Source organism: Rana temporaria, chromosome 1, assembly GCF_905171775.1.
Source record: "Rana temporaria chromosome 1, aRanTem1.1, whole genome shotgun sequence".
Classification (NCBI taxonomy): Eukaryota; Metazoa; Chordata; class Amphibia; order Anura; family Ranidae; genus Rana; species Rana temporaria.
This window is the reverse complement of record NC_053489.1, coordinates 64,102,212-64,127,635: the sequence shown is the minus strand read 5'-3', so window position 1 is coordinate 64,127,635 and position 25,424 is coordinate 64,102,212. Positions and strand designations below refer to the sequence as shown.

Below are 25,424 nucleotides of genomic sequence, written 5' to 3'. Positions count from 1 at the left end.
AAGGAGCATTGTCACCCAGGACAGGAAGTTTTTATAAATTCTCTTACTGGCAGGATTACCAGGAAAAATTCAAGTGGTTGTAAACCCTTAAAGACCACTTATACCTACAGTTAAGCCTAGATTAAGGCTTGCCTGTAGGTCACAACAAATATCTCCTAAACCTACACGGTTTAGGAGATATTTGCAAAAAAGACAGCACTAATGTCTACGGCGCATGCGCGCTGTAGACAATGGCGCAGACGCAATGAGCGTGCCGCCATTGAATGGGGTCATGCCGTTAGAGGTGGCTCTCGCGCGCACTCACAGCACTGGAGCCGGGATACCCGGAAGTCACTCCGGGAGACATGGTGGCTGCCGGGGCTTCGATCTCAGGTAAGTACTTCATAATGAGCCAGTATGCTGTGCAGGCTTTACTTCCTTTGTAAAAATGAAAAAGACTTGCAGAAAATAAAACCATACCCTGACCACACCTAATGAAGAGTAATCTACCTTACTTTGACCTTTGAGTTTAGATACACTTCCATATTCATGGCCACATTTGGTCACTGCAATTTTTTTAAAAGCCCACTTAGGTGCTTTAAAAATAAAACTAAGGTTGGTGGTTATGGGCTACTACGCTACTTTGTTCTACGGTTACAAAACCATATTATTGTATTTAAAAAAGCTCTTTGTTTGGTAACGGAATGCACAATACAAAGGTTATCCAAAGCAACCAACCATGGTTAACCCTTCTAGGCAACTCAATTGTGAAATGATTTAAGATCAGCTGGTAAGGTTTGGGTCATTGATGTTTGCATTACTTTATTGAATAAACCAGTTTATGTTTGTTTCCTGGTAGACTTAAAGGGCCAGATTCACAGAAAAAGTACGCCGGAGTATCTGCTGATACTCCGGCGTACTTTCAAATTTGCCGCGTCGTATCTTTAGTTTGAATTCTCAAACCAAGATACGATGGCTTCTGTCTTCGATCCGACAGGCGTAGGGCTTCGTACGCCTTCGGATCGTAGGTGTAATACTTCGGCGCCCGCTGGGTGGAGTTCGCGACGTTTTCCGAGTCGGGTATGCTAATTAGCTGCTTACGGCGATCCACGAAGGTACGCGCGGTCGTCGCATTCTCTTACGGCGTCGCTAGTCGGCTTTTCCCGGCGTAAAGTTACGGCTGCTATTTTGTGGCTTATATTTAGACTTGCCATGTTAAAGTATGGCCGTCGTTCCCGCGTCGAATTTTAAATTCGGGAAATTTCAAAACGGAAAATGCGCAGTACGTTCGGCGCGGGAACGCGCCTAATTTAAATGATACACGCCCCATTTGAATTAGGTGGGCTTGCGCCGGACAGATTTACGCTACCGCAAGTTTACAGGCAAGTGCTTTGTGAATCAAGCACTTGCCCGTAAAACTTGCGGCGGTGTAACGTAAATGCGATACGTTACGCCGCCGCAATTCTATGTGAATCTGGCCCAAAGAGTATCTTTCCCTAACTATTGGACCAGCTGCTTCTTCCAAGGTAAATGTCTCAACCCACAAAATGTCTCCTCTTTAGGGTTTTTAGGTGGCCGGTGTACTTCAGGCCAGTCAGTAGTACTTTTGTATATTATGCCTATAAAATATTATAACAATTCTTTCACAATATGAAAAAATGATATGATAAAATGTCCAGCAACAGTTTGATCACTTTTTTTTTTGCACAGATTTCACAATTGCATATTTTCACACATAATGTAGCAATAGAAATAAGCCAGTAATTCTTGCCTTCATGGATATTTTTAAGGCAACAAAAATAGTTTGTACATGGATACAAAAATATATTTCCCGACAACTACAAGTGTATGTTTTTAATTAAATTCCTTATATTTGTCCCTTCTATTTCCACAGCTGGAATGTCTCATCTGCTTAAAATAGACACATATAAGTGGGAAAAATGTTGGTCTTTGTGTCTAAGAATACATACTGTTTTGATGGGATACCTAGCACTGCCATATACTATACGTATACGTACGTATATAATGCCTTATTTTTTAATAATGTAAAGCTCGTGGAATTTCAATTACGGTACCTGGGTTTCCATAACATAAGGTCCTGGCTCAGGCACTTTATACTGGTATTGTTTAAGTTGTAGGGTGCCCTTTATTTAAGCCACTTTAAGTGTTTAAATCAAATGATGAAGCAGCTCTTTAAGTAATGAAGATGATCCTTTTCTAAAGATGAACTACAAGATAACATAAAAAATACACAAATGAAATGTATATAAAGGAGCTGTTTTTCCTTTCTAAAAATGTGTATTTCTGTCCAACAGGGCAGGAGACCTGGGTTCTCTCTGCTGCAGCTAAGAAACACTTACAGGTCTTGTCCCTCCCCCATATTATGACTAGACAGTTAAAGGAGAAGCAGCACACTAAAGCCCAGTACACACAATGAGATTATCAGACAAATGATCATCCCTTTTTTTTTTTTTTTTTTGCCTCAAAAACAAATAGGTTACTAAAGTACAAAAATTCTCGTACGACAGGATAAAAAATTCTAAAGTTATGTAATGTGTTTTTGGATGAAAACTGTACTGATTAAACAAAAATCGTACGATCTTATATTGTACGAGAAACATTTTTGTTTTAGTCCCTTCCGAAAATTTCGGACGAAATCTGTGTACTAACTATCAGATTATTGTACGATCGCTTTGAATGAATGAATGAATGAAAAACTTATATAGCGCGGCACATGCGAACTGAATCGCCTCTGGGCACGTGTTGTTCGTGTCTCATGACATCAAAAGAGCAGAGTTTTGATCTGTCTTCTGAAAGTCAGGTGGTTTTCCTCCAACCGAATGCTGGCTGGTAAAGCGTTCCATAGTCTAGGACCTTGAAAAGCAAACCTTCTTTCTCCTTTGGACTTGTATTTGGTTTTTGGAACCTTGACCAGATTAGAATTGTGAGGTTCTATCTTGTCGCAAAGATATTGCGGAGCCTTCCCATGGATGCACTTATGTGTCAGGCAGAGTGCTTTAAATGCAATTCTGTCTTTTACTGGCAACCAGTGAAGGGTTCTCAGCGAAGGTGAGATTGATTCCCATGTTTTTTTCCCAGTCACAAGTCTGGCGGCCGTATTCTGAACGACTTGCAGACGAGCGATTTGGTACTTTGGGAGTCCGAGGTAAAGGGCATTTGCATAGTCCAGTCTGGAATTCACGATTGTTCCCACTACGACTGCTACGTCTTCTTTGGGGATAAATGGAATAAGTCTGCGTAGTAGGCGCAACAAATGGTGCGATCCGCTGACTACTGACCCTATTTGTGCGTCCATTGTCATGAAGGTGTCGAAGATGACCCCGAGACTTTTGACTTTGGAGCTAGGGGCGATGATTTGGCCCAGAATGGGCGGCGGTATCCAGGTAGTTGCCAGATGACTCTTTCGGCTGGCGTCAAACATAAGAAGTTCTGTTTTGGAACTGTTGAGTTTAAGATAACTCTTAGGCCCCGTACACACGAGAGGATTTATCCGCAGATACGGTCCAGCGAACCGTTTCCACGGATAAATCCTCTCAAAGATTTCCGCTGATTTCGATGGGATGGAGTGTACACACCATCGCATTGAAATCCGCGCGGAAATCCTCTGCCGATGACGTGTCGCGCCGTCGCCGCGATTATGATGCGGCGACGGGCGCGACGCTGTCATATAAGGAATTCCACGCATGCGTCAAATCATTACGACGCGTGCGGGGAATCCCTTTGGACGAATGGATCCGGTAAGTCTGTACAGACGAGCGGATCCATCCGTTGGAATGGATTCCAGCAGATGGATTTGTTGTGCAGCACAGCAAATATCCGATCTGCTGGAATCCATCCCAGAGGAGATTTCTCCGCGGAAACAGATCCGCTGGCGTGTACACACCATAGGATCTATCCGCAGAAACCCATTTGCTGGGATTTATCTGCGGATGGATTCTATCGTGTGTACGGGGCCTAAGTCATCCAGTTTTCTATCGAAGAGAGACATTTCTCTAAACTGAGATGATGATCCTTTTTTTTGCAGATGCGAAAATACAGTTGCGTATCGTCTGCATAAGAGTGATAAAGTAGTTCTTGGCTACTGATAATATCAAAGAGATGGCGAAGATAGATGTTGAACTTTGAGCTTTGAAAGTGGTATTTTTTGTACAATATTCTGATTGTGTGTATGGGGCTTAATTAACTCATCTCTCATACATTGCTTTTTATCGCTATCAGCATGCCCCTTGTTAGCACATGAGCACTGCAGCATATCGAACTGGCACCTTTACTACTTCTTTCTTTCCTATTCTAAATTTTGCAATGCAGAGACTGAAAAAGGCGGATATCAGTTCAAATTCAGGTACTTACATTGCCTACATTTAAAATACATTTAATGATGTCTTAAAGCAGTGGTCTCCGAACTGTGGCCCAAGGGCCGGATGCGGCCCTCTACTTGCTTTTATCCGGCCCTTGGGGCACTGTCCCTCTCACTGATATGAGACACTATTCTGCCATCTGACACCAACAATGGAGCACCATTTCTCCCACTGACACCACTAATGGGACACTATTCCTCCCTATGATACCAACAATGGGGCACTATTACTCCCCCTAACACCAGATGTTTGCTCCCACTGATGCCAGGAAAATTTCCACTCTCGCTGGCCAAAGTCCGGCCCTCCAAGTGTCTGAAGGACAAAAAAGCGGCCCTTTGATTAGAATGTTTGGAGACCCCTGTCTTAAAGAATAGAAAGCTGCATCAATTTGTGTTTTTTTTTACATCTACTTGTAATTCAACTTTAAAGATTTTTCAGATGAACAGTTTAGGAAATGTATTCTATTACCACTATAACATGCTAAAAATTATGCAAAATACAAACATATTAGACAGAAATCAAATATTGTGTTTTTTCGCCTCTTTAGCCTGATCTCTTTCAGATTTATCATACTTTTTTCCTGCATTTGGAGTTTAACATGTTTGGCTAGCTGTTTTTATAGGTAAGATATGGGAAATATTTAATGGTGGCCAACAAACTATTAAAACAAATAAGAGGATTCATTATCAAAAACGATAGCTGTGATCAAAGATTGTAACCAGCATAATTTGTAGGCCCCTTTTAAAATGAAGTCCACATCTAAATCCCTCTTTTTACAATAAGTTAAATTCATTCCATGAGAGGAGGGACATTCATTGCTTAAAATACCTTAGCCCAACTTCCATTGCAAAGAGCTGTGTAAAGCATGAATCTTTATCTGAAGCTAGCCAGAAACAAACTGGTTGTTTTACGTACGGTAAGTTCTTTCCAAGTACCTACTCATTTCTATTAGTATTTTTGCCAGCCCCACCACCTCCATCTATCATTCCTTCTACCAATTTTAAATAAGGGCTCATATTTCACAAGGCTTTCTGCTGTGAAATTAAGTTAATGAACTAGAGTTTGTAATTAATTTAACAGACCCTTCCTATGTGCAAGTGGGAAGATTCTAAGGCACAGAGCAAATTTCTTTGCTGCAACCATGGGTTTAAGGAAAGAATTTTGTTCAATTCACCCATCAACACAGACAGTGTTGACAGGGGAATCCCTTCCACCAAGTCATTATTTTCCCCCAGTAGGGGGGGGGGGAGCCGTTCCTGGCAGGCTGGTTGTAACCATGTTGATCGACTCTGGTTACATGGTTGGTACATTTAGCCTGCCCATGCATGGTTTGAATCTCGGCTGGTTCCTGCTGAACCAACGGAGTTTCGAACCTTCTATGGCTGACCTAACCCCTTTAGTATAAGGGGTATAACTTTTCTTAGACACTTCATTGGGTCAGTCATCTAGTAAAGGACTAGGCACATCAATGCTGGGTGTTCCCATACTGGAGTGGTGGATTTGATGGAACCCGATTGTAATACTAGTGGGAGAAAAGAGCTGCATGAGTTACTATATGATCATCATAATATTTTGCCTTGGTTTTATTTCTAGAATTCCTGTATAGGAAAATGTTAAACATTCATATCAAAAAGGGTAAAGTTGGCCTTTATTTTTAACTAGCTTTACTTCTAGTGCCAACAGAACATTTGAAAACTGTATTACAGTGTTGACATGCACAAACTCTTTAATTGTCCATTACTGTCAATGCATATACCATCAATATTTTTCAATTTAGTGCAAAACTGTATAACAACATTAAAACAAAAGCTCCCTGGCAATATTTTCAAAAAAAAGAAAAAATTGCCTCTTAACTCTTTAGCTAAACCTTTAAAACTAGATACCTTCTCACAGAGAAGACAATAAATACATTGAAGATTTCATATACACACAGACATGGTAATCCATTAAAATTCACATTATTTAAAGCTTAGCTAGACACATCAACATTCATCATCTGTCGGACAAACTTGATTTGTCAAGAAGAAAGTGTTTGTGGTTGGAGAGGGAATCATAAGACACTTTATCTTCTGTCCCTCGAAAAGTAGGCAACTTCTAAGGAAAGTTGGCCTGTTCAGTCTTCAAAAGTGCCCGTAGAAGGTAGAAAAATATCACGAAAGTAAGAACACGCAGGATTGATATTTTCAATAAGCTGAATACTATTCTTCCATTGTATGCTTTGCGTTCTTTTAACAGCCCTCAGAAAGTTTAAATTTAGAGTACCACTCAATGAAGGGCTGGAGTTCTTGCACAACTATGTCCTTTTAAGTGGCATATCGTGTTCCTACTGTCAGCTAATAGTCTGTGCAACTGTAGAAACCAGAGTTACTATATACACTTTTCTGATAAATTCAATGTTTCATCTGGGAAAGTGACATGAAGTGGATTCCCCTTGGGCGAGTTGCCATTCTGAGTGACCCTTGCGGGGCGAGTCTCATTTACAAGCAGCAGCTGTTCAGAATCTGGACCCTGAGATGAAACAGACTGGTCAGAGCCACGTAACGTCCTGTCTGTAGCCCCAGGAAGGTTGATGGCCATGGTGGCTCCTGGTAAAATGGTGCTGCTTCTAAAGCTACCGTCACTCAGTTCGAGAGGGTACAATAAAGTCTGCGATGTTGAACTAATTTCTCGCAACTCCCTGGAAACAAAAGAGGGAGAATGACTAGACAAGGCTGAAGAGGCCCTCCTGCCGTCTGCGCAATGGAAACTTCCCGCAGAGCGTGGTCGCCTGCCACCGCCAATCCTACAAAACAGACACTTGATTTTCTCAATCACTTTGCTCAAGACAGTCTTCCGAAGAAGAATATAGATCCAGGGATCCAAGATGGGGTTCACAGAGGCAATGCGGATGGCTTTCAGGTCTAAGTTGCTTGATATATCCCTTTCTATAGGTGGTTGGTAGAGCTGGTTGATGAATATTCGCACCTGCAGAAGAGAAAAGGATGACACAAGGTAAGTTTTTCTTGAAAGCTAAGTGGCAACCTCCAATTGTGGAAAATAAGTTCTTTATTGTTGGTGATAGGAGGAAAGGAATTTGGAAGAACAATTAAGATAATATTGCAGATACATTATATTTACTTATGAGGTGTGAAGCACCATTATCTCTGGTGCAAAAACATTCCACCTATACATACACAACACAGCAAAGCCCAAGGTCTCTATGGAATGTATTAACTGTTTTTTTTTGATGGGTACATTACATGTTTTGAATGATATTGACTGGCATTATCCATGACCATCTGCTTGGATGACTTTATATGCCATAGACGAAACATACTGTTTATCCCGGTGGGCTGAAACAATATCACCTTTTCAACATAAATGAAATTCTGTCTGTAATCTAAATATAGATGAATGGAAAGGGCTCTAGGCATGTCTTTTAAGTACTAACAAATTCCAGACAGAGATGTATGCTCCAATCAGACTGGAAATTAAATTTGTGGCTAAAACTAGCTGAAAAAGATCTTTGTGCATCTGAAAACACAGGAGGAAGCAAATTACGTAACCAAACATTGTGAGTGAAGAGCACCTGTTGTCTGCTTACAATTGAAACGGCTGGGATGGCATTTTTCTACGTTAACTGTCAAGCCATGTATATAACCGCATGCATGCTTTCACACACATACCATGGACACGAGAACAATCTGTCTCTTGCAATATGCCACAGCATGTCATTAAACAATGAAACATACTGCAGAAGGTTTTAAGATTAGACAAAAGTTTGAAAAAAAAAACATTGTGTTGCCATGAAGAGCCACAGACATACTGATTCGACACCTAGGTGAACAAAGTGGACTTGACCTTGTTGCTTCATTTAATACGTCAATTTCAGTCCTATGCATGAAAGGGTCTACTGTTTCTAGGGTGGTCCATTGTTGCTGGCATGGGTCTTATGCTGCTGGGGGGGGGGGTTGTACTGTTGAAGGAGGGGTCTATTGAAGCTGGCTGCTGGGAGATTTATTGTTGATGACAGGGGTCTATTGTTGCTGGGGGGGATTTTGTTCCGGGGGTCTATTTTTGCTGGAAGGATCTATTGTTGCTGGCTGCTGGGTATCTATTTTACTGCTTTTCTTGTTAGTATTAACACATTCTATGCAAATTACTTAGCACCACAAAATTATACGTATTGCTATATTTTCTAAAAGGGACGGCACTGGGAGGTGGGCAGGTGGTGGAACCAAGGGATGATGATTGGAGATGGGTGGGTAGAGGAGACAAGGGGTGACTCAGAACAGGAGAGTACCTGCACCTATTCACTATGAAAAAATGCCCTGTTTGGGTCTGACCTGCAACACAAAATGTACTGAGGTGCCCCGCCGCTTCCCGGTCCTTTTCAAGCTTACCGGAGCCATCCGTTATGCCCGGAAAGGAACCGATGTGGAGGTTTGCTGGGCAGGAAGTTGAGTGAAGGCAAGATTCCTTAAAGTCTTTCGCTTTTAAAGGTAAATGAGAGATCTGGGGTCTTTTTGACCCCAGATCTCCCAAGAGGATCTGTCATGCTTATTTCTATTACAAGGAACGTTTACATTTATTGTAATAGGAATAAAAGTGATTAAATAAATAAATACATAAATAAAGGCACAGTGTAAAAATAAAAAGTAAAACAAATAAAAAAATTTAAAGCGCCCTATGCCTCCATGCTCGCGCACAGAAGTGAACGCATACGTAAGTTGGGCCCGCATATGTAAACGTTGTTCAAACCACACATATGAGGTATTGTCACGATCACTGGAGAGAGAGTAATAATTGTAGCACAATACCGCCTCTGTAACTCTTAACAGGTAACATGTAAAAAATAAATAAAACATTGCCTATGGAGATTTTTAGGTGCCGTAGTTTGTCGTCATTCCACAAGCGTGCGCAATTTCAAAGCATGACATGTTAGGTAGCTATTTACTCGGCATAACATCATCTTTCACATTATATAAAATAATTGGGGTAACTATAGTGTTTTTTAATTTTTTATTAATTAAAGTGTATTTTTTCCAAAGAAGACCACTGTGCAAATACAGTGACATAAAATATTGCAACGACCGCCATTTCATTCTTAAGGCAGTGTTGGCAAACCTTGGCACCCCAGATGTTTTGGAACTACAGTTCCCATGATGCTCTTGCACTCTGCAGTGTAATTGAGCACCATGGGAAATGTAGTTCCAAAACAACTGGTGTGCCAAGGTTCACCATCACTGAACTAGGGTCACTGCTAAAAAATATATATATAATGTTTGGGGGTTCTAAGTAAATTTCTAGCAAAAAAATACAGATTTTAACTTGTAAGCAACAAATGTCATAAATCGGCTGGGTCACGAAGTGGCTAGAGAGGGCAAGTTAATTATGGAAAGTTCCTGGGGAAGACTGTACATTTAAAGCAGCCATTGTACCTGAATCAAATTTATAGTACAGTAGATGGGTAGTTTAAGTAAAATGTTTAAAGAATACTTAGACGCGGCAGAGATTGTCATTGTGCTGCATGACTGATTAGCATTGGCAAAGTACAGGCCTAGTCTATGCTAACTATAAGGCCCCGTACACACGGTCGGTTTGGTCCGATGAGAATGAACCGAAGTTCAGTTTCATCGGACCAAACCGACCGTGTGTATAGGCCATCGGTCTGGTTTCCTTCGGTCCAAAATTTCTAAACATGCTTCAAAACCGAACCGATGGACCGCTGCCCGATCGGACCAAACCGATGGTTAGTACAGAAAAGCATCGGTTCAAAACCCGCACATGCTCAGAATCAAGTCGACGCATGCTTGGAAGCATTGAACTTAGTTTTTCTCTGCACGTCGTGTTTTACGTCACCGCGTTCTGACCCGATGGGTTTTTGAACTGATGGTGTGTACACACATCAGGCTGTACGGCCACTTCAGAGGTGAACCGATGAAAACGGTCCGACGGGCCAGTCTCATCGGTTTGGTCCGACCGTGTGTACAAGGCCTCAGGCCCCATACACACCATAGAATCTATCCGCAGATAAATCCCATCAAATGGGTTTCAGCGGATAGATTCTATGGTGTGTACACTCCTGCGGATATTTATCCTCGGATAAATCTCCCCTGGGATGGATTTCCAGCAGATGGATATTTGCTGACATGCTCAACAAATCCATCTGCTGAAGTCCATCCCAAAGGATGGATCCGCTCGTCTGTACAGACTCACCGGATCCATCCGTCCAAAGGGATTCCCTGCACGCGTCGTAATGATTTGACGCATGCGTGGAATTCCTTATATGACAGCGTCGCGCGACACGTCATCGCCAGAGGATTTCGGCGCGGATTTCAATGCGATGGTGTGTACACGCCATCGCATAGAAATCTGCTCAAATCCTCGAGAGGATTTATCCGCGGATACGGTCCGCTGGACCGTATCCGCGGATAAATCCTCTCGTGTGTATGGGGCCTCAGAGTTTTTTATATTGTATACTTCTAAAAAACATCTACCTGGGCCAGTTCTATTAACATGCCCAGAGATGCAACCGCTCAGAAATATTATTCTTGCGTCTCAGTTTATGAATCCCTTGCAAGTGCAGCCAGTTGAAACACGTTACATGAAGCTGCTACCAGTAGTAGACAATTGTCCTATATGTAGCGCTGTCCTTAACACCGTTTTATGACGAGTTTTATAGATATGACCTTATATAATCTCTATGAAGCAAAGAGTACAAAGTTTATGGAACCATAAAATAAAGTGTTAGGAGTTGTTTATTTTACCACTATAATAAAAAAAAAGGTAACTGTGAAATATAAAACATATGCTTTTTTTACATTTCTATATTTGAAACTTTATTTTTGTCTATATTTCAGCTTTGTAAAACTAAAAAAACTAAAATAAAAAAATGTGACGTACAATGTGATCCGAGTCACTATATCAAATGTGGTTTGGAAGATGTCACTATTGTTAAAACAGACAGATTGTCAATGCCAGAGAAGCATCAAAGTCAAGTCCTTATCTGCAGGAAGAATTGTCATGACAGCCAGACAACTAGCAATTTCAGAAGGATGAGTCAGCAATGGTAGTCTACAAATATTCGTGACATGTCATGAAGTTTGTTTTAAAGGCAACTAGTGTTAGTACCTGAATATGACCTTGTATCAGCCTCTTGCAATCAACGTATAGCAGAGCTTAAAGCGGAGGTTCACCCTAAAAAACAACTATGTACCATCTAATCGAGCATACTAGCGTCAGCTACAGTATGCCTTTTTTTTTTGCGCTGTACTTACTGTTTAATCCGTCACTTTCGTTTCAGACTCCCGCGGGGTAAGGCGTTCCTATGAAGAGGGGAACATGATTGACGTCCGGCTATGGCGCGTCACACGTTCTGAAAATAGCCAGAGTAGGACTCGGCTCTTCACGGCGCTATACTGCGCCTGCGCACAGACTAGGAGCTGACTGCGCAGACGCCGTATATGTCCACGTAGCCGGACGTCAATCATGTTCCCCTCTTCATAGGAACGCCCATTTCCCCGCCGGAGTCTGAAACGAAGGTGGACGATTAAACGGTAAGTACAGCGCAAGAAAAAAAAAAAGGCATACTGTAGCTGACACTAGTATGCTGGTTTGTATGGTAGATAAAGAAAAATGTTTTTTTAGGGTGAACCCCCGCTTTAAGCCCTGTACACACGGGCCAGAATCTTGTCAGGAAAAAAAGTTGTTTTTCCTGATGAGATTCTTGCCGGTCGAGTGTACACACATTCAATTCAAAAGAACCGCCGTTCTTTTGAATGGCAAGAACGCAGTGACGTCATCGAGTACGACGAGCATGCGCTCGTCACATTCAATGTCGTCGCCGCCATCTTGCTACACCCTGCACTGCCCTTGGAAGCTACCACGCGCATGCGTTAAAGTCATTTCGAGCATGCACGGGTTTCCACGGTGACAGGAAGTATACAGGAAAACACTGCCGAGAATCACGACAAAAAAAGTAGAGAGCAGGTTCTCTATTTTTCTCATCGAGATTCTGGGCAGTTTTCTTGACGAGAAACCTGAAAGCCTCGTACACACGCTCGGTTTACTCTTTAGGAAAGCTCTGCCAGCAGTTTTCTTGCTGTTTTTTTTTCAGAGAAAACCGTGCGTGTGTACGAGGCTTAAAGTGGAGGTTCACCCAAAAAATATAAATTTTTAACAGTAGATTTGGCCTAATTACGGGAAGCAGAATCGGGTGTTTTGATTAAAATCAATGCAGTACTTACCTTTTTTGAGATAGATGTTCTCCCGCCGCTTCCGGGTATGGGCTGCGGGACTGGGCGTTCCTATTTGGTTGACAGCCTTCCGACCGTCGCATACAGCGCGTCACCAGTTTCCGAAAGTAGCTGAACGTCGGTATGCAGGCGCCATATAGAGCCTCACCAACGTTCAGCAACTTCGTGACGCGCTGTATGCGACCGTCGGAAGGCTGTCAATCAAATAGGAATTCCCAGTCCCGAAGACCATACCCGGAAGCGGCGGGAGAACATCTATCTCAAAAAAGGTAAGTACTGCATTGATTTTAATCAAAACACCCGATTCTGCTTCCCGTAATAAGGCCCAATCTACTGTTAAATTTTTTTTTTTCGGGAGAACTCCCGCTTTAAGACTGGATAAGGGAGAAGCAGCTCTAGCAGCCTATCAGCTGGACAGCTGCTTCTCCTGCACTGTCCAATCATAGGCTGGGGGGAGGACAAGACCTGGTTGTGTTAGTTAACTGCAGCAGAGAAAAAATCCGATCTTCAGACTGGATTTGCTGTCTGACAAGGCCATGTAAATCTTAGAAATAAATGGACAGAATACAATTCCTTTGGCAGGCAAAGCAGCTCTCATCTATGTAACTTATTTGTGTATTTAGCTGTTTAGCTGTTTGCCTGGATTTCAAAATCCCTACCAAAATGTTGTCATGTGCTACTCTGACCATTAGGTGGCAGTTTCTACAAAACTATTTCTGTCCAGGATTTCAGAAAAATTCAAATAATATAATATATATATATCGTAGGTAAGCCAGGCTGCAGCACGCTCCGCAGTACAATTTATACCTTTGATAAACAAAGCATGTATCAGATATCATACCCCACCCATTTCAATGATGTTTAATTACAGATAGCAACCTCCTCTGACTACAGTATATTGTATTTTCTTTAATAATTTCCTCATTCATCACTTTATTATTGCTGTGAAGTGTTTTATGCGGCTGTAAAAGTTTGGAATTACGACTTTCAGAAAAGTGAAACTAAATCTCTAGATAAAAAAAAAAAATAGATACAAAATGTAAGTTTGGTATTTTTTTTTTTTTAATCAATAGATTTTTATTATATTTTAAGCATAACAGCCCCTTTAAGTTATTAAAGATGCAAGTTTTCAGGATCCCTTAGATCCCTTCATCAGGCTTTATCAAGCCTCCTCCTGCTCTCTAGCTGTCTTGTTGCCTCCTCCCATGCTAGCCTACAGGACTCCTCCAGAGCCTCTCCCATCCTCTGGAACTCCCTGCCCCTAGTATGTCCGGTCAGCTCCTACCCTGTCCGCATTTAGGCGATCCTTGAAAACTCACTTATTCAGGGGAAGCCTACCCCACCTCAGAACTGTACTTGAGTCATCCCCTGCAGCCATTACTTTTTGTACCACCTCCCCCTCCCTTGAACTGTATTGTAATTGTACTGTTCCCCTTTTTAGCCCAACTGTTGGCCCTATATAAACCCTGTATAATAATAATAATAAAGGTCATCACTTGAATTCCAAACGTTCTTCATTAACCAGTGAGTGGCTGACACGGTTCCATAGTCTACGATGACAATGGATAAAAATTTTTATTTTCGGAACATTCCTCACACTATGAATTGGGTGGGCTGAGTTTTGCAGAGTTCCTCCAGTGTCACATAACCTTCACCTCTCACATCCATGAAATTCTATCAGGCAACAAAAGATCACAGATCACCAGCCTGCCTGTTGACTTCAAGGAGATGATTTATGACCTTTGTTGATCTCATTAAGAGTGACGGTTTGGACATTTCCTGAGTTCCATCTGTCCATACCAAAACACAGAGTCCCTGGAGACCACGTGTTAGCTATACAATCCATCAGGCAATACAGAAGTAAAGAAAATCGCTCCAAAAATCGAATTAATTATAAAGGCTTTATTGACCATAATCTACATTGTACTTCCCCCCGCAGGCCACTACTTCACAAGGGAGTCACAGTGCCTGGCTCATTCCAAAGTGTTGGACGCAAGTGGCTGTTAGACCCCTTTATCCACTTAAGCCCCGGTCCTTTAGGCAGCTAAATGCCCAGGCCAGGTTTTGCGATTCGGCACTGCGCCGCTTTAACAGACAATTGCGCGGTCGTGCGACGTGGCTCCCAAACAAAATTGGCGTCCTTTTTTCCCCACAAATAGAGCTTTCTTTTGGTGGTATTTGATCACCTCTGCGGTTTTTATTTTTTGCACTATAAACAAAAATAGAGCGACAATTTTGAAAAAAATGCTATATTTTTTACTTTTTGTTATAATAAATATCGCCCAAAAACATATCTAAAAAAAAAATTTTCCCTCAGTTTAGGCCGATACGTATTCTTCGACCTATTTTTAGTAAAAAAAATCGCAATAAGCGTTTATCGATTGGTTTGCGCAAAATTTATAGCGTTTACAAAATAGGGGATAGTTTTATTGCATTTTTATTAATATTTTTTTTTTTTACTACTAATGGCGGCGATCAGCGATTTTTTTCGTGACTGCGACATTATGGCGGACACTTCGGACAATTTTGTCACATTTTTGGGACCATTGTCATTTTCACAGCAAAAAATGCATTTAAATTGCATTGTTTATTGTGAAAATGACAGTTGCAGTTTGGGAGTTAACCACAGGGGGCGCTGTAGGAGTTAGGGTTCACCTAGTGTGTGTTTACAACTGTAGGGGGGTGTGGCTGTAGGACTGACGTCATCGATCGAGTCTCCCTTATATAAGAGATCACTCGATCGATACGCCGCCACAGTGAAGCACGGGGAAGCCGTGTTTACATATGGCTCTCCCCGTTCTTCAGCTCCGGGGAGCGATCGCGACAGAGCGGCTATAAACAAATAGCCGCGCCGTCGTCCCGGATCGCTCCCCGAGGGAACCCGACCGCCGCATGTAGCGGGGGGTCCCGATCGGACACCCCACCCGCTAGAAGGCAGGGACGTATATATACGCCCATTTGCCTGTACGTGCCATTCTGTGGACGTACATATACATGCGGCGGTCGGGAAGTGGTTAACACTGAGGCAGTGATCAGGCGTTTTAGTGCTGGAAATAGTGCCTGTAAAGCACCTGAAAACTGCCTACTATTCATTGCAACGAGTGCCTTCACACCCGGGCGGTGCACTTGCGGGGCGTTAGAAAAAGTCACTAAAACGAGCAGCGCTTTACCGCGAACGCACAGGTGGCCCCAGTGTGAAAGGGGTCTTATAGATCTGCAAGAGAACAAAGAGTCACTGCCTTTCTTCTTTTGCAGGCTGCCCCTACTTCAATTATTTTCCCAGTGGCAAATGAGCCTTAATAAAATATAACTAAAGGCAAAACTTTTTTTTTTTTTAGTTTTGGATAGAGTGGAGAGGGATTAGAACATCTGTCAGTTTTTATTGCTGTCTGTGTCCCCATTAGGGAGATTAACCCTCTCTATTTGTGCTGTTTACCATTATCATTAAAAATGGACGTAAAAGAAAATCCCCAAATTTTGGGTTCTCTCCGGAAAAGTAAAAGAGGGGAAATCTTCCAATGGGGAGGTCCCCTGGGAATTCCTATAATTTGCAGGGATTTCCTTCCACTTCCTGTTTTGGCTATGGGACAGGAAGTGAAGGAAATCTCCCCAGTGGGGCACAGGTGGCGGAAAAAAACTCTGTCAGATGTTATACCCCTCCATTACTCTATGCAAAATGGAGAAAAAAGTTTGACCCCTAGTTCTAGTTTAAGCTAAATAAGGGATATATAATCAATTATAATTACGGTAATAAAGGTAAAAGCTACAGAGGCATTTTTTGTGTATGTCTGAATTGCTAAGGGATAATTTACACCTATGCACTTGCAGCAATGCATGTTATTACAACGCACATTGCTGTGCTATATATGTGCACTGCCATTTTTTCATAGGTACTCCAATGCACATATACAGTTAATCAATGTGTCTGCACTTTAACACCTGGCAACACATGTATATAGGCATATATGGTGGTTTATAAGTATGTTGTGGGGCATGCCTTGACCATAAAGAAGTTCAGGGGCTAGATACAGGTACGAGATACGACGGCGTATCTCTGAGTTCCCGGTTCCTATCTATGCGCCTGATTCTTAGAATCAGTTACGCATAGATTTGACTAAGATCCGACCGGCGTAAGTCTCTTACGCCGTCGTATCTTAGTTGCAATTTTACGCTGCCCACCAGGTGGCGCTTCCGTCGATTTACGCAAGGAATATGCTAATTAGGTAGAAACGCAGATTCAAGTATGGACGTCGTTCCCGCGTCAAATTTTGAAATTTTTACGTCGTTTGCGTAAGTCGTTCGCGAATAGGGCTGTACGTAAGTTACGTTCACGTCTAAAGCATTGACGATTTGCGCCGTAATTTCGAGCATGCGCACTGGGATTCTTTCACGAACAGCGCAAATACGTTGGGTCACACTAAATTTAAATAAAACACGCCCACATCATCCAAATTTGAATTAGGCGGGCTTACGCCGGAGCACATACATTACGCCGCCTTAACTTAGGGCGCAAGTTCTTTCTGAATACGGAACTTGCACCCTAATTTACGGCGGCGTAACGTATCGGAGATACGTTACGCCCGCACAACATTACACAGGGCTATCTGAATCTAGCCCCAGGTTTTTATTGGGCTGCTTTAGTGCAATGCATGTCAATGCACAAACAAATATACTGTTACATATATATAGGCATGCACGTTACAATGGTCACAAAGCAGATACAACAAATAGACCTCTATGGTGTAGCCCAGTGCTCTCCAAACTGCAGCCCCTGGGACTGGATGCAGCCCTTTGCTTGCCTTTACCCAGCCCTTAGGGCACTCTTCCTCCCACTGATATGAGACACTCTTCCTCTCCCAACAATGGGGCATATTTCCTGCCACTTACATCCACAGTGGGGCTATTCTTTTCACTGACACCAACAATGGGGCGCTATTTCTCTCACTGACACCAATGATGGGGCACTATTCCTCCCCCTAATACTAAAGATGTACTGTTAACTTTCACTGATGCTAGGTCAATTTCCACTCTTGCTGGCCACAGTCCGGCCCCCTTAAAGTCTGAAGGACACTAACTGGCCATTTACTGACCATTTGGTTTTAAAGTTTGGAGACCCCTGGTGTAGGCTACACGAGTAGAGACATAAGTCTGGGGAACGCAACGTTGTTGGGGACTTTCAGCTGGGAGACTCCTGAACAGAGCTTCGGGAACAAATAATGACTCCACAATAGGTGTGCGCATCCTATTGCATTGGGGCGTGCACCCCAAACCTCAAACCCACATGCCTTTCTCTGTAGCTGGTTAGGACAGTAAATGACAGGTCCCCAGGCACTGTGAAGCCACATAGTTACATATGTAATCTGGTTTCAAAAATGCAGAAATCCGTCCAGTTCAAACAAATGAATAGGAAGCGCTCTGTGCTGAGTGGCTTCCTGTTCATTCGAAAAACTAAAGCACAGTAAACACAGTTTACTGTGCTTCAGTTGTGAATGAGCACAGTGAGTGAGTGTGTTCATTTGGAAACGGAAGGGGCCAGTAAATAACATATTAACTAGCCCCTTCTTTCGCACTCCATCCTGTAACATCTCCCGCAGCAGCTCGAAGGGGAGGAGACGAGGGAAGGCAGCAGCACTACAGGGGGCGTAACACGTGGAGGAAGCCCGGGTAGTAGAGGGAATCTGCACTGCACAGAGTGATTAGGGTGTGCCCAGGCACACCTGGCACACCCCATGCGCATGCCTATGAGTAGAGCTTGCACACAATTGGAACACTGTGCTTATGCAAGACTTATCGCTACTACTTTTGCATTCTTTTGCCTTTTTATGAATCTGTCAGTTGATTTGCTATGATTAAAGTTGTAAAGGAAAAAGGTTTTAAGGTGAAAAAACTTCATAGTATACTGCCCCCCCCACCCTGGCCCCACACTATACTTACCTGACCTCTTGAAAGTTCCATGCTCAGTCCAGAGATCCTCTTCGCCGCTCAGCCTGACCGCTGATTGGCTGGTGCTGCTGTCAATCACATCCAGTGACGCGGCACGCTGAGGGGCGTGGGCGAGTGATACAGTGAGCGGCTATGGCCGATTGCTGTATCACAGGAGCGTGCCCGCAAGGACTACACACAATACGAGCGTTATCGCATGACTGTGTGTAGTTCTTGCGGGGAGGACCAGAGACAGCCGCCGAGGTACCCTAGAATACGTGGATCGGGGCCACACTGTGCAAAAACGAGCTGCACACTGGAGGTAAGTATAACATGTTTGTTATTTTTAAAAAATATATATATTTTTTGTTTACAACCCCTTTACCTGCTATCAATTTTATCAGTGTGGCTATGAAGATCCAACCTTATCCTGCGCAATAGACTGAGACCCAGATCCTCAAAGGAGATACGACGGCGTATCTCCAGATACGCCGTCGTATCTCTGAGTCTGAGCGGTCGTATCTATGCGCCCGATTCTTACAATCAGTTACGCATAGATTTCTATTAGATCCGACCGGCGTAAGTCTCTTACGCCGTCGGATCTTAACTGCATATTTACGCTGGCTGCTAGGGGCGTGTACGCTGATTTACGCCTAGAAATATGTAAATCTGCTAGATACGCATATTCACGAACGTACGCCCGGCCGACGCAGTACAGATACGCCGTTTACGTTAGGCTTTTCCCAGCGTAAAGTTACCCCTGCTATATGGTGGCGTACATGCGGCGTACCAATGTTAAGTATGGACGTCGTTCCCGCGTTAAATTTGAAAAATGTACGTCGTTTGCGTAAGTCGTCCGTGAATGGGGCTGGACGTCATTTACGTTCACGTCAAAACCAATACGTCCTTGCGGCGTACTTTGGAGCAATGCACACTGGTATATTCCACGGACGGCGCATGCGCCATTCGTGAAAAACGTCAATCACGTCGGGTCATGGTTAATTTACATAACACACGCCCACCTCTTCACAATTTTAATTAGGCGGGCTTACGCCGGCCTATTTACGCTACGCCGCCGCAACTTTCTTTTGAGAATACGACACTTGCCTGTAAAAATTTGTGAAGGCGTAACGTAAATAGGATACGTTACGCCCGCACAAAGTTACGCGCATCTACGTGAATCCGGGCCTGAATCTTTAGACCTTTGCATGTGGGAAATCCTGTCCGGTTCTCTTTAAATGCAGCCCTTATATTTATAATACTGTCTCTTATCATCTATGAACAGCAATAGATGTGCAGATGTTTAGGTAATCATGGGATCTGCTGAACCTCAAACCAGTTACCTCGCACCAGCGGCCCCCTCACTTGGGGAACTATTTCATAGCCCAACGATCATTCCCTAAGCCGCTGAAGCGTTAGTAAGAATCATGCGATGACAGCGTGTTTACAACAATAGAGACCAAAGCTAATAAAAATATCATCAGGGAGCCAATAAGGATTACTATTTTAATGTCACTTTAATTCCGCTTTTCTCCGCAAGTTTCAGAAATAAGCATGAAACAACAACAGTTTCTGTTCTGTACTCGGCGCCCCTGGGCATATTTTCGAAGGAAATATATATTTACAATGAAAAGGAAAGCAGATGAAGAAATTAGGATAGCAGACACATCACAGACAAATGCAATTATCCTCCCAGATGCCAAGGATGCATTTCCAGATCGTTCTCTAAATTCAGGAAATATAGATTCCTGCTCTGGTTTTGACTGTCATTAAATGCATATTGTGAATCTAAAGTCTGCAAGGACATGAGACTCAAGAGGGAAGATTTCAATTCCACCTGTGGAGACATATTACAGGGTTTCTGTGTTCTTCCATGCAGGTTAAAGTGTACCTGTCATACTAAAGCCTCGTACACACGATCGGATTTCCATTGGACACATTTTTGTCCAAAGGGCGTTGGCTGTGAACTTGTTCTGCATACAGACGGCAGAAAATTTTCAGTCAACATACACAAAACGACGTGGTTTTTCAGCTCTTTAGCGCCACCCTTTGGGCAAATTCTGCTAATGTTGTCTTATGGTTAGCATTGCTACTGAGCATGCATGTTTGTACTTTGGATTTTAGTCCGACGGATTGGTACACATGATTGGATAATCCGACAGAACACATTTGTTGTCGGACAATTTGAGAGCATGGCTAACCAACATTTGTTGTCGGAAATTCCGGCAGCAATTGTCAGATGGAGCATACAGACGGTTGGATTATCCGACAAAACACGTCCATCACACAATTGTGGTCAGAATATCCGATCGTGTGTACGGGCCTTTAAGGCCCTGTACCCACAAGTGGATATCCGATGAAAACGGACTGTTTCTAGCGGACATTTCTGCTCCCGATTTTGATCTGATGGGCTGTACACACCATCAGATCAAAATCCTCGCGGAAAACATACGCGGTGACGTGGCCGCGCCGTCGCCGCGACGATGACGTGGCAACGTGCGCGACCCTGGAAGGTAAATACTTCCACGCATGCGTTGAATCACTTCAACGCATGCGAGGGATGGGGATCGCTTGGACTTATCCGGTGAGTCTGTACAGACGACCGGATCAGTCCGACAGACAGGTTTCCAGCGGATAGATTTCTTAGCATGCTAAGAAATTTTTATCCGCTTGAAAACCGGTCGGCTGGACAAATGTCCGCCGAAAAATGTCCGCTAGGCCGTACACACGACCGGATTTGTCTGCTGGAACTGATCCGCGGATAAATCCCAACGGACATCCGGCCGTGTGTACTGGGCCTTAGTGGTTGTAAACCCATACAGACCACTTTAACCTACAGGTAAGCCTAGATTAAGGCTTACCTGTAGGTGCAACAAATATCTCCTAGCTACATGGTTTAGGAGATATTTGCAGAAAATAGTTTACCGATGTGAACTGTCGCAGGCACACTGAGCGTGCTGTTAGTGAGGGCGATCGTGCCGTCACTGCTGGCTCACACGCACATGTGCGGGAGTAACGTCGTTGCGGCTCCGGCCAATCACAGCGACGGAGCTGCGATACCCGGAAATAACTTGGGTATCAATGGCGGAGGTTTGGGACGAGCGTCGCTTCGGGGGCTTCGATCTCAGGTAAGTAATTCATAATGAGCTAGTATGCTATGCATACAACTCAATTTCATCAAGGACCGCATCGGCATTATGATTGCCCTCAAAAGGGCCGGTTGTATCTGTAAGATTAGATGTCCAGCCCATCCCCTACCCTTACATTAGATGTCAAGAGCCACCCCACCATCAAAAGTTGAATCCCCCGCCCTCCCTTACATCACAGTGCACCCCCCTTTCCTTATGCTGCTGCTGGGAAGAAGCTGGATGCATTGCTTGAAAGCAGAAAGTAAGGTTCTGGAGGAGGACCAGAGGAGGGCTGGAGCTCTCCTGCAGCTGCAGGAGAGGTGAGAGCAGGGGCAGACTGACCATTGGGACTCTCAGGCACTGCCCGGGGGCCCCATCAGGGTTGCCAGGCTCAATAAAACCAGGGACAGTATGTAAAAATCTGTGTTTTTTTTACATCTGTCCCTGATATGTCCAAAACCGACATGCTTTTGATGTGAAAATCCAGAGATTTTTAGCTGCCCTGCCTATGCAATGCCTCCTGGCATGGTGGCCATCTGTAAGCCCGGGGGCCCCATAATCTTCTATTGCCCGGGGGATCCATGAGTTGTCAGTCCACCCCTGGGTGTGAGGGCCACAAAAAATGTCCTTAAGGGCCTGATTCGGCCCGCGGGCCTTGTGTTTGACACATGTGCTCTATGTGGTTTACTTCCTCTTTAAAGCGGGGGTTCACCCTGTTAAAAAAAAAATAAATGTTTTTTTTTATTAGACCATTACATTCGGCATCGTAGCGCGAGCTACGGTATGCCGGTCTTACATTTTTTATCCCCGTACTCACTGTGCTATCGATGATTGAAGAATCCGGGGAATGGGCGTTCCTATGGTGAGAGAAGGTGATTGACGGCCGGCCCTGGCACGTCACGCTTCTCCGGAAATAGCCGAAATAGGCTTGGCTATTCACGGCGCCTGCGCATAGCCTGTGCGCAGGCGCCGTGAATAGCCGAGACCTACTCCGGCTGTCTTCGGGGAGCGTGACGTGCCAGAGCCGGCCGTCAATCATCCTCCCTCTCCATAGGCACGCCCATTCCCCGCGGGAGTCAGAATCTTCAATCATCGATAGCACAGTGAGTACGGGGATTAAAAATTTAAGACCGGCATACCGTAGCTCGCGCTACGATGCCGAAAGTAATGGTCTAATGCTGTGAAGGAGGGTGAACTACCGCTTTAAGAGAGCAAAGGCAACATAGGCTGCACTGGATAAGCAACAGGGGATTGCAGAGAAAGTAACTTCTAACAGTTCCATGGCCCAGAGGGAAGTCCTGGAACCTCATACTAGAGTGTCAATCACAGATCTCATGTCCTTATCTTTGTCTCAGAGAAGGCCAGCTCTGGTATTTATGACGATATGGATAAAGATCTATGGCAGGAGAATACTCAATAACCGATCATGCAAAACAGGAGCTTTGCTTTATTTTAAGACCATTAGACACCTTTGATGAATTGTGGGTTGATTTACTAAAGGCAAAAAGGTTGTTCACTTTGCAAGGGAATTTTCTTTCTAGAGCTTAGTGAAGCTCTGCTGACTGTTTTTTAATTTTTATTTTCCTTGCACATAATTGGGCATTCTGAAAGTTGACCACATTCATTAAGCTTTTGGGTAAATGACCTTGCAAAGTGAATTTGCCTTTAGTAAATCAACGGCATTGTCTAAATCTGTTAAGATTTCAGCTGACTCCTGATGAACTGGACAAAGTTAGCATAGTGGGTGGCCCCGTTGGCCCCCTTCACATTGACCTCCTTCAGAGTAAAGCTGGCCATACACCATACAGTTTTCTTATTATAATGTCTTTAGATTTACCTTTAACTATGTAGTTCAAGGGCCAGCCTGATTGCATACAAATTTAAATAGCTAGATTCACGTAGGGTGTCCTAACTTTGCGGCGGCGTAGCTTAGCGTGTTTACACTATGCCGCCGTAAGTTAGCGAGGCAAGTACATGATTCACAAAGTACTTGCCTGCTAAGTTACGGCGTCGTAGCGTAAATGCGGCGGGCGCAGGCGCGCCTAATTCAAATTCGGCTAAGGGGGCGTGTTTTATGTTAATGGAGCTTGACCTGACGTGATTGACGTTTTTTTGGAACGGCGCATGCGCCGTCCGCCTTCATTTCCCAGTATGCATTGCGGCAACGTACGCCGCACAGGCCTATTGATTTCGACGTGGACGTAAATGACGTAAATCCCTATTCACGGGCGACTTACGCAAACGACGTAAAATTTTTGAATTTCGACGCGGGAACGGCGGCCATACTTGACATTACTATTCCATCTATTTGATGGAATAAATTTAGGCCTGCTAATGCGTTACGTAAACGGCGTATCTGTACTGCGTCGGCCGGGTGTACGTTCGTGAATAGGCGTATCTACTGATTTACATATTCTACGCCGACCGCAATGGAAGCGCCACCTAGCGGTCAGCCTAAAAATTACACTTTAGGATACGAGGGTGTAAGACACTTACGCCGCTCGTATCTGAGCCTAATTTAAGCGTATCTGGTTACCAGAATACGCTTAAATTAGCGCTGATGCAAATTCTGACTTAGGCTGGCGTATCTACGGATACGCCAGCCTAAGTCTCTCTGAATCTAGCTAAAAGTGTTTAGGTTTGACCTCATATTATATGGTTTTGGTAAATCTAAAGGAAAGTTGTACAGGAAAATTGTATAATGTGTGGCCAGCCTAAGACCCGATACACACTATTAGATTATCTTCAGGTTTTGTCTTCAGTTTTACCAAAATCATGTAGTGCAAGGGCCTGCCCGATTGCATACAAATTAAAACTCTTAAAGCGGTGGTCCCGTGAAAAAAAAAATTAAAAGCCAGCAGCTAAAAATATGGCAGCTGCTGACTTTTAATAAATAGACACTTACCTGTCCAGCGCGCCCGCGATGTCGGTAGCAAAAAACGAGCAATCGCTCAGCTCTATGCTGCCCCCACCGCCATCCTCAGTGAGGGAATCAGGAAGTAAAGCCTTGCGGCTTAACTGCCCGATTCCCTATTGCGCATGCGCGAGTAGTGCCGGCTTTCCCAGTGGTTTCCCAGAAGGCAGCGGGGGGGTGAAGTGGAGTGACTGCAGAAAATCTAATAGTGTGTATTGGGTCTAAAGCCTCGTACACACAATAGGATTTCCATCGGACAAATCCGTAGAATTTTGTGTGAAGGGCGTTGGCCGTGAACTTGTTTTGCATACAGATGGCAGAACCTTTTCAGCCAACATACACAAAACTACATGTTTTTTCTGCTCTTTAGCGCCACCCTTTGGGCAAATTCTGCTAATGTTGTCTTATGGTTAGCAGTGGTTCGGAGCATGCGTATTTGTACTTTGGATTTTAGTTTGACGGACTTGTGTACACGGATAATCCGATGGCAAACATTTGTTGTCGGACCATACAGAGGTTGGATTATCCGACAAAACCCGTCCATCACACAATTGTTTTCGGAATATCTGATCGTGATTATTTTATTTTTTAATTAAGCCTATCAGCCTGGCCAGCTTAAAGCGGGAGTTCACCCAAAAAACAATTTTTCCCCTTAGATGGATGCTCGTTCGGTCTAGGGGAATCGGCTAGTTGTTTTAAAATATGAGCCGTACTTACCGTTTTCGAGATGCATCTTCTTCCGCCGCTTCCGGGTATGGGTCTTCGGGAGCGGGCGTTCCTTCTTGATTGACAGTCTTCCGAGAGGCTTCCGACGGTCGCATCCATCGCGTCACTAGTAGCCGAAAGAAGCCGAACGTCGGTGCGG

At 43.8% G+C, this 25,424-nt stretch overlaps 1 protein-coding gene across 1 annotated transcript in view; it reads right to left on the bottom strand.

The window, feature by feature from the left end:
• Positions 1-4,919: 4,919 nt before the first annotated feature.
• Positions 4,920-25,424, bottom strand: part of PTGER4 (prostaglandin E receptor 4) — a 48,544-nt gene continuing 28,039 nt past the window's right edge. Inside the window, exon 2 of the mRNA XM_040338741.1 lies at positions 4,920-7,322. Coding sequence (XP_040194675.1) covers positions 6,726-7,322 — 597 coding nt within the window. The 3' untranslated portion in view covers positions 4,920-6,725. The remainder of the gene's footprint in view (positions 7,323-25,424) is intronic.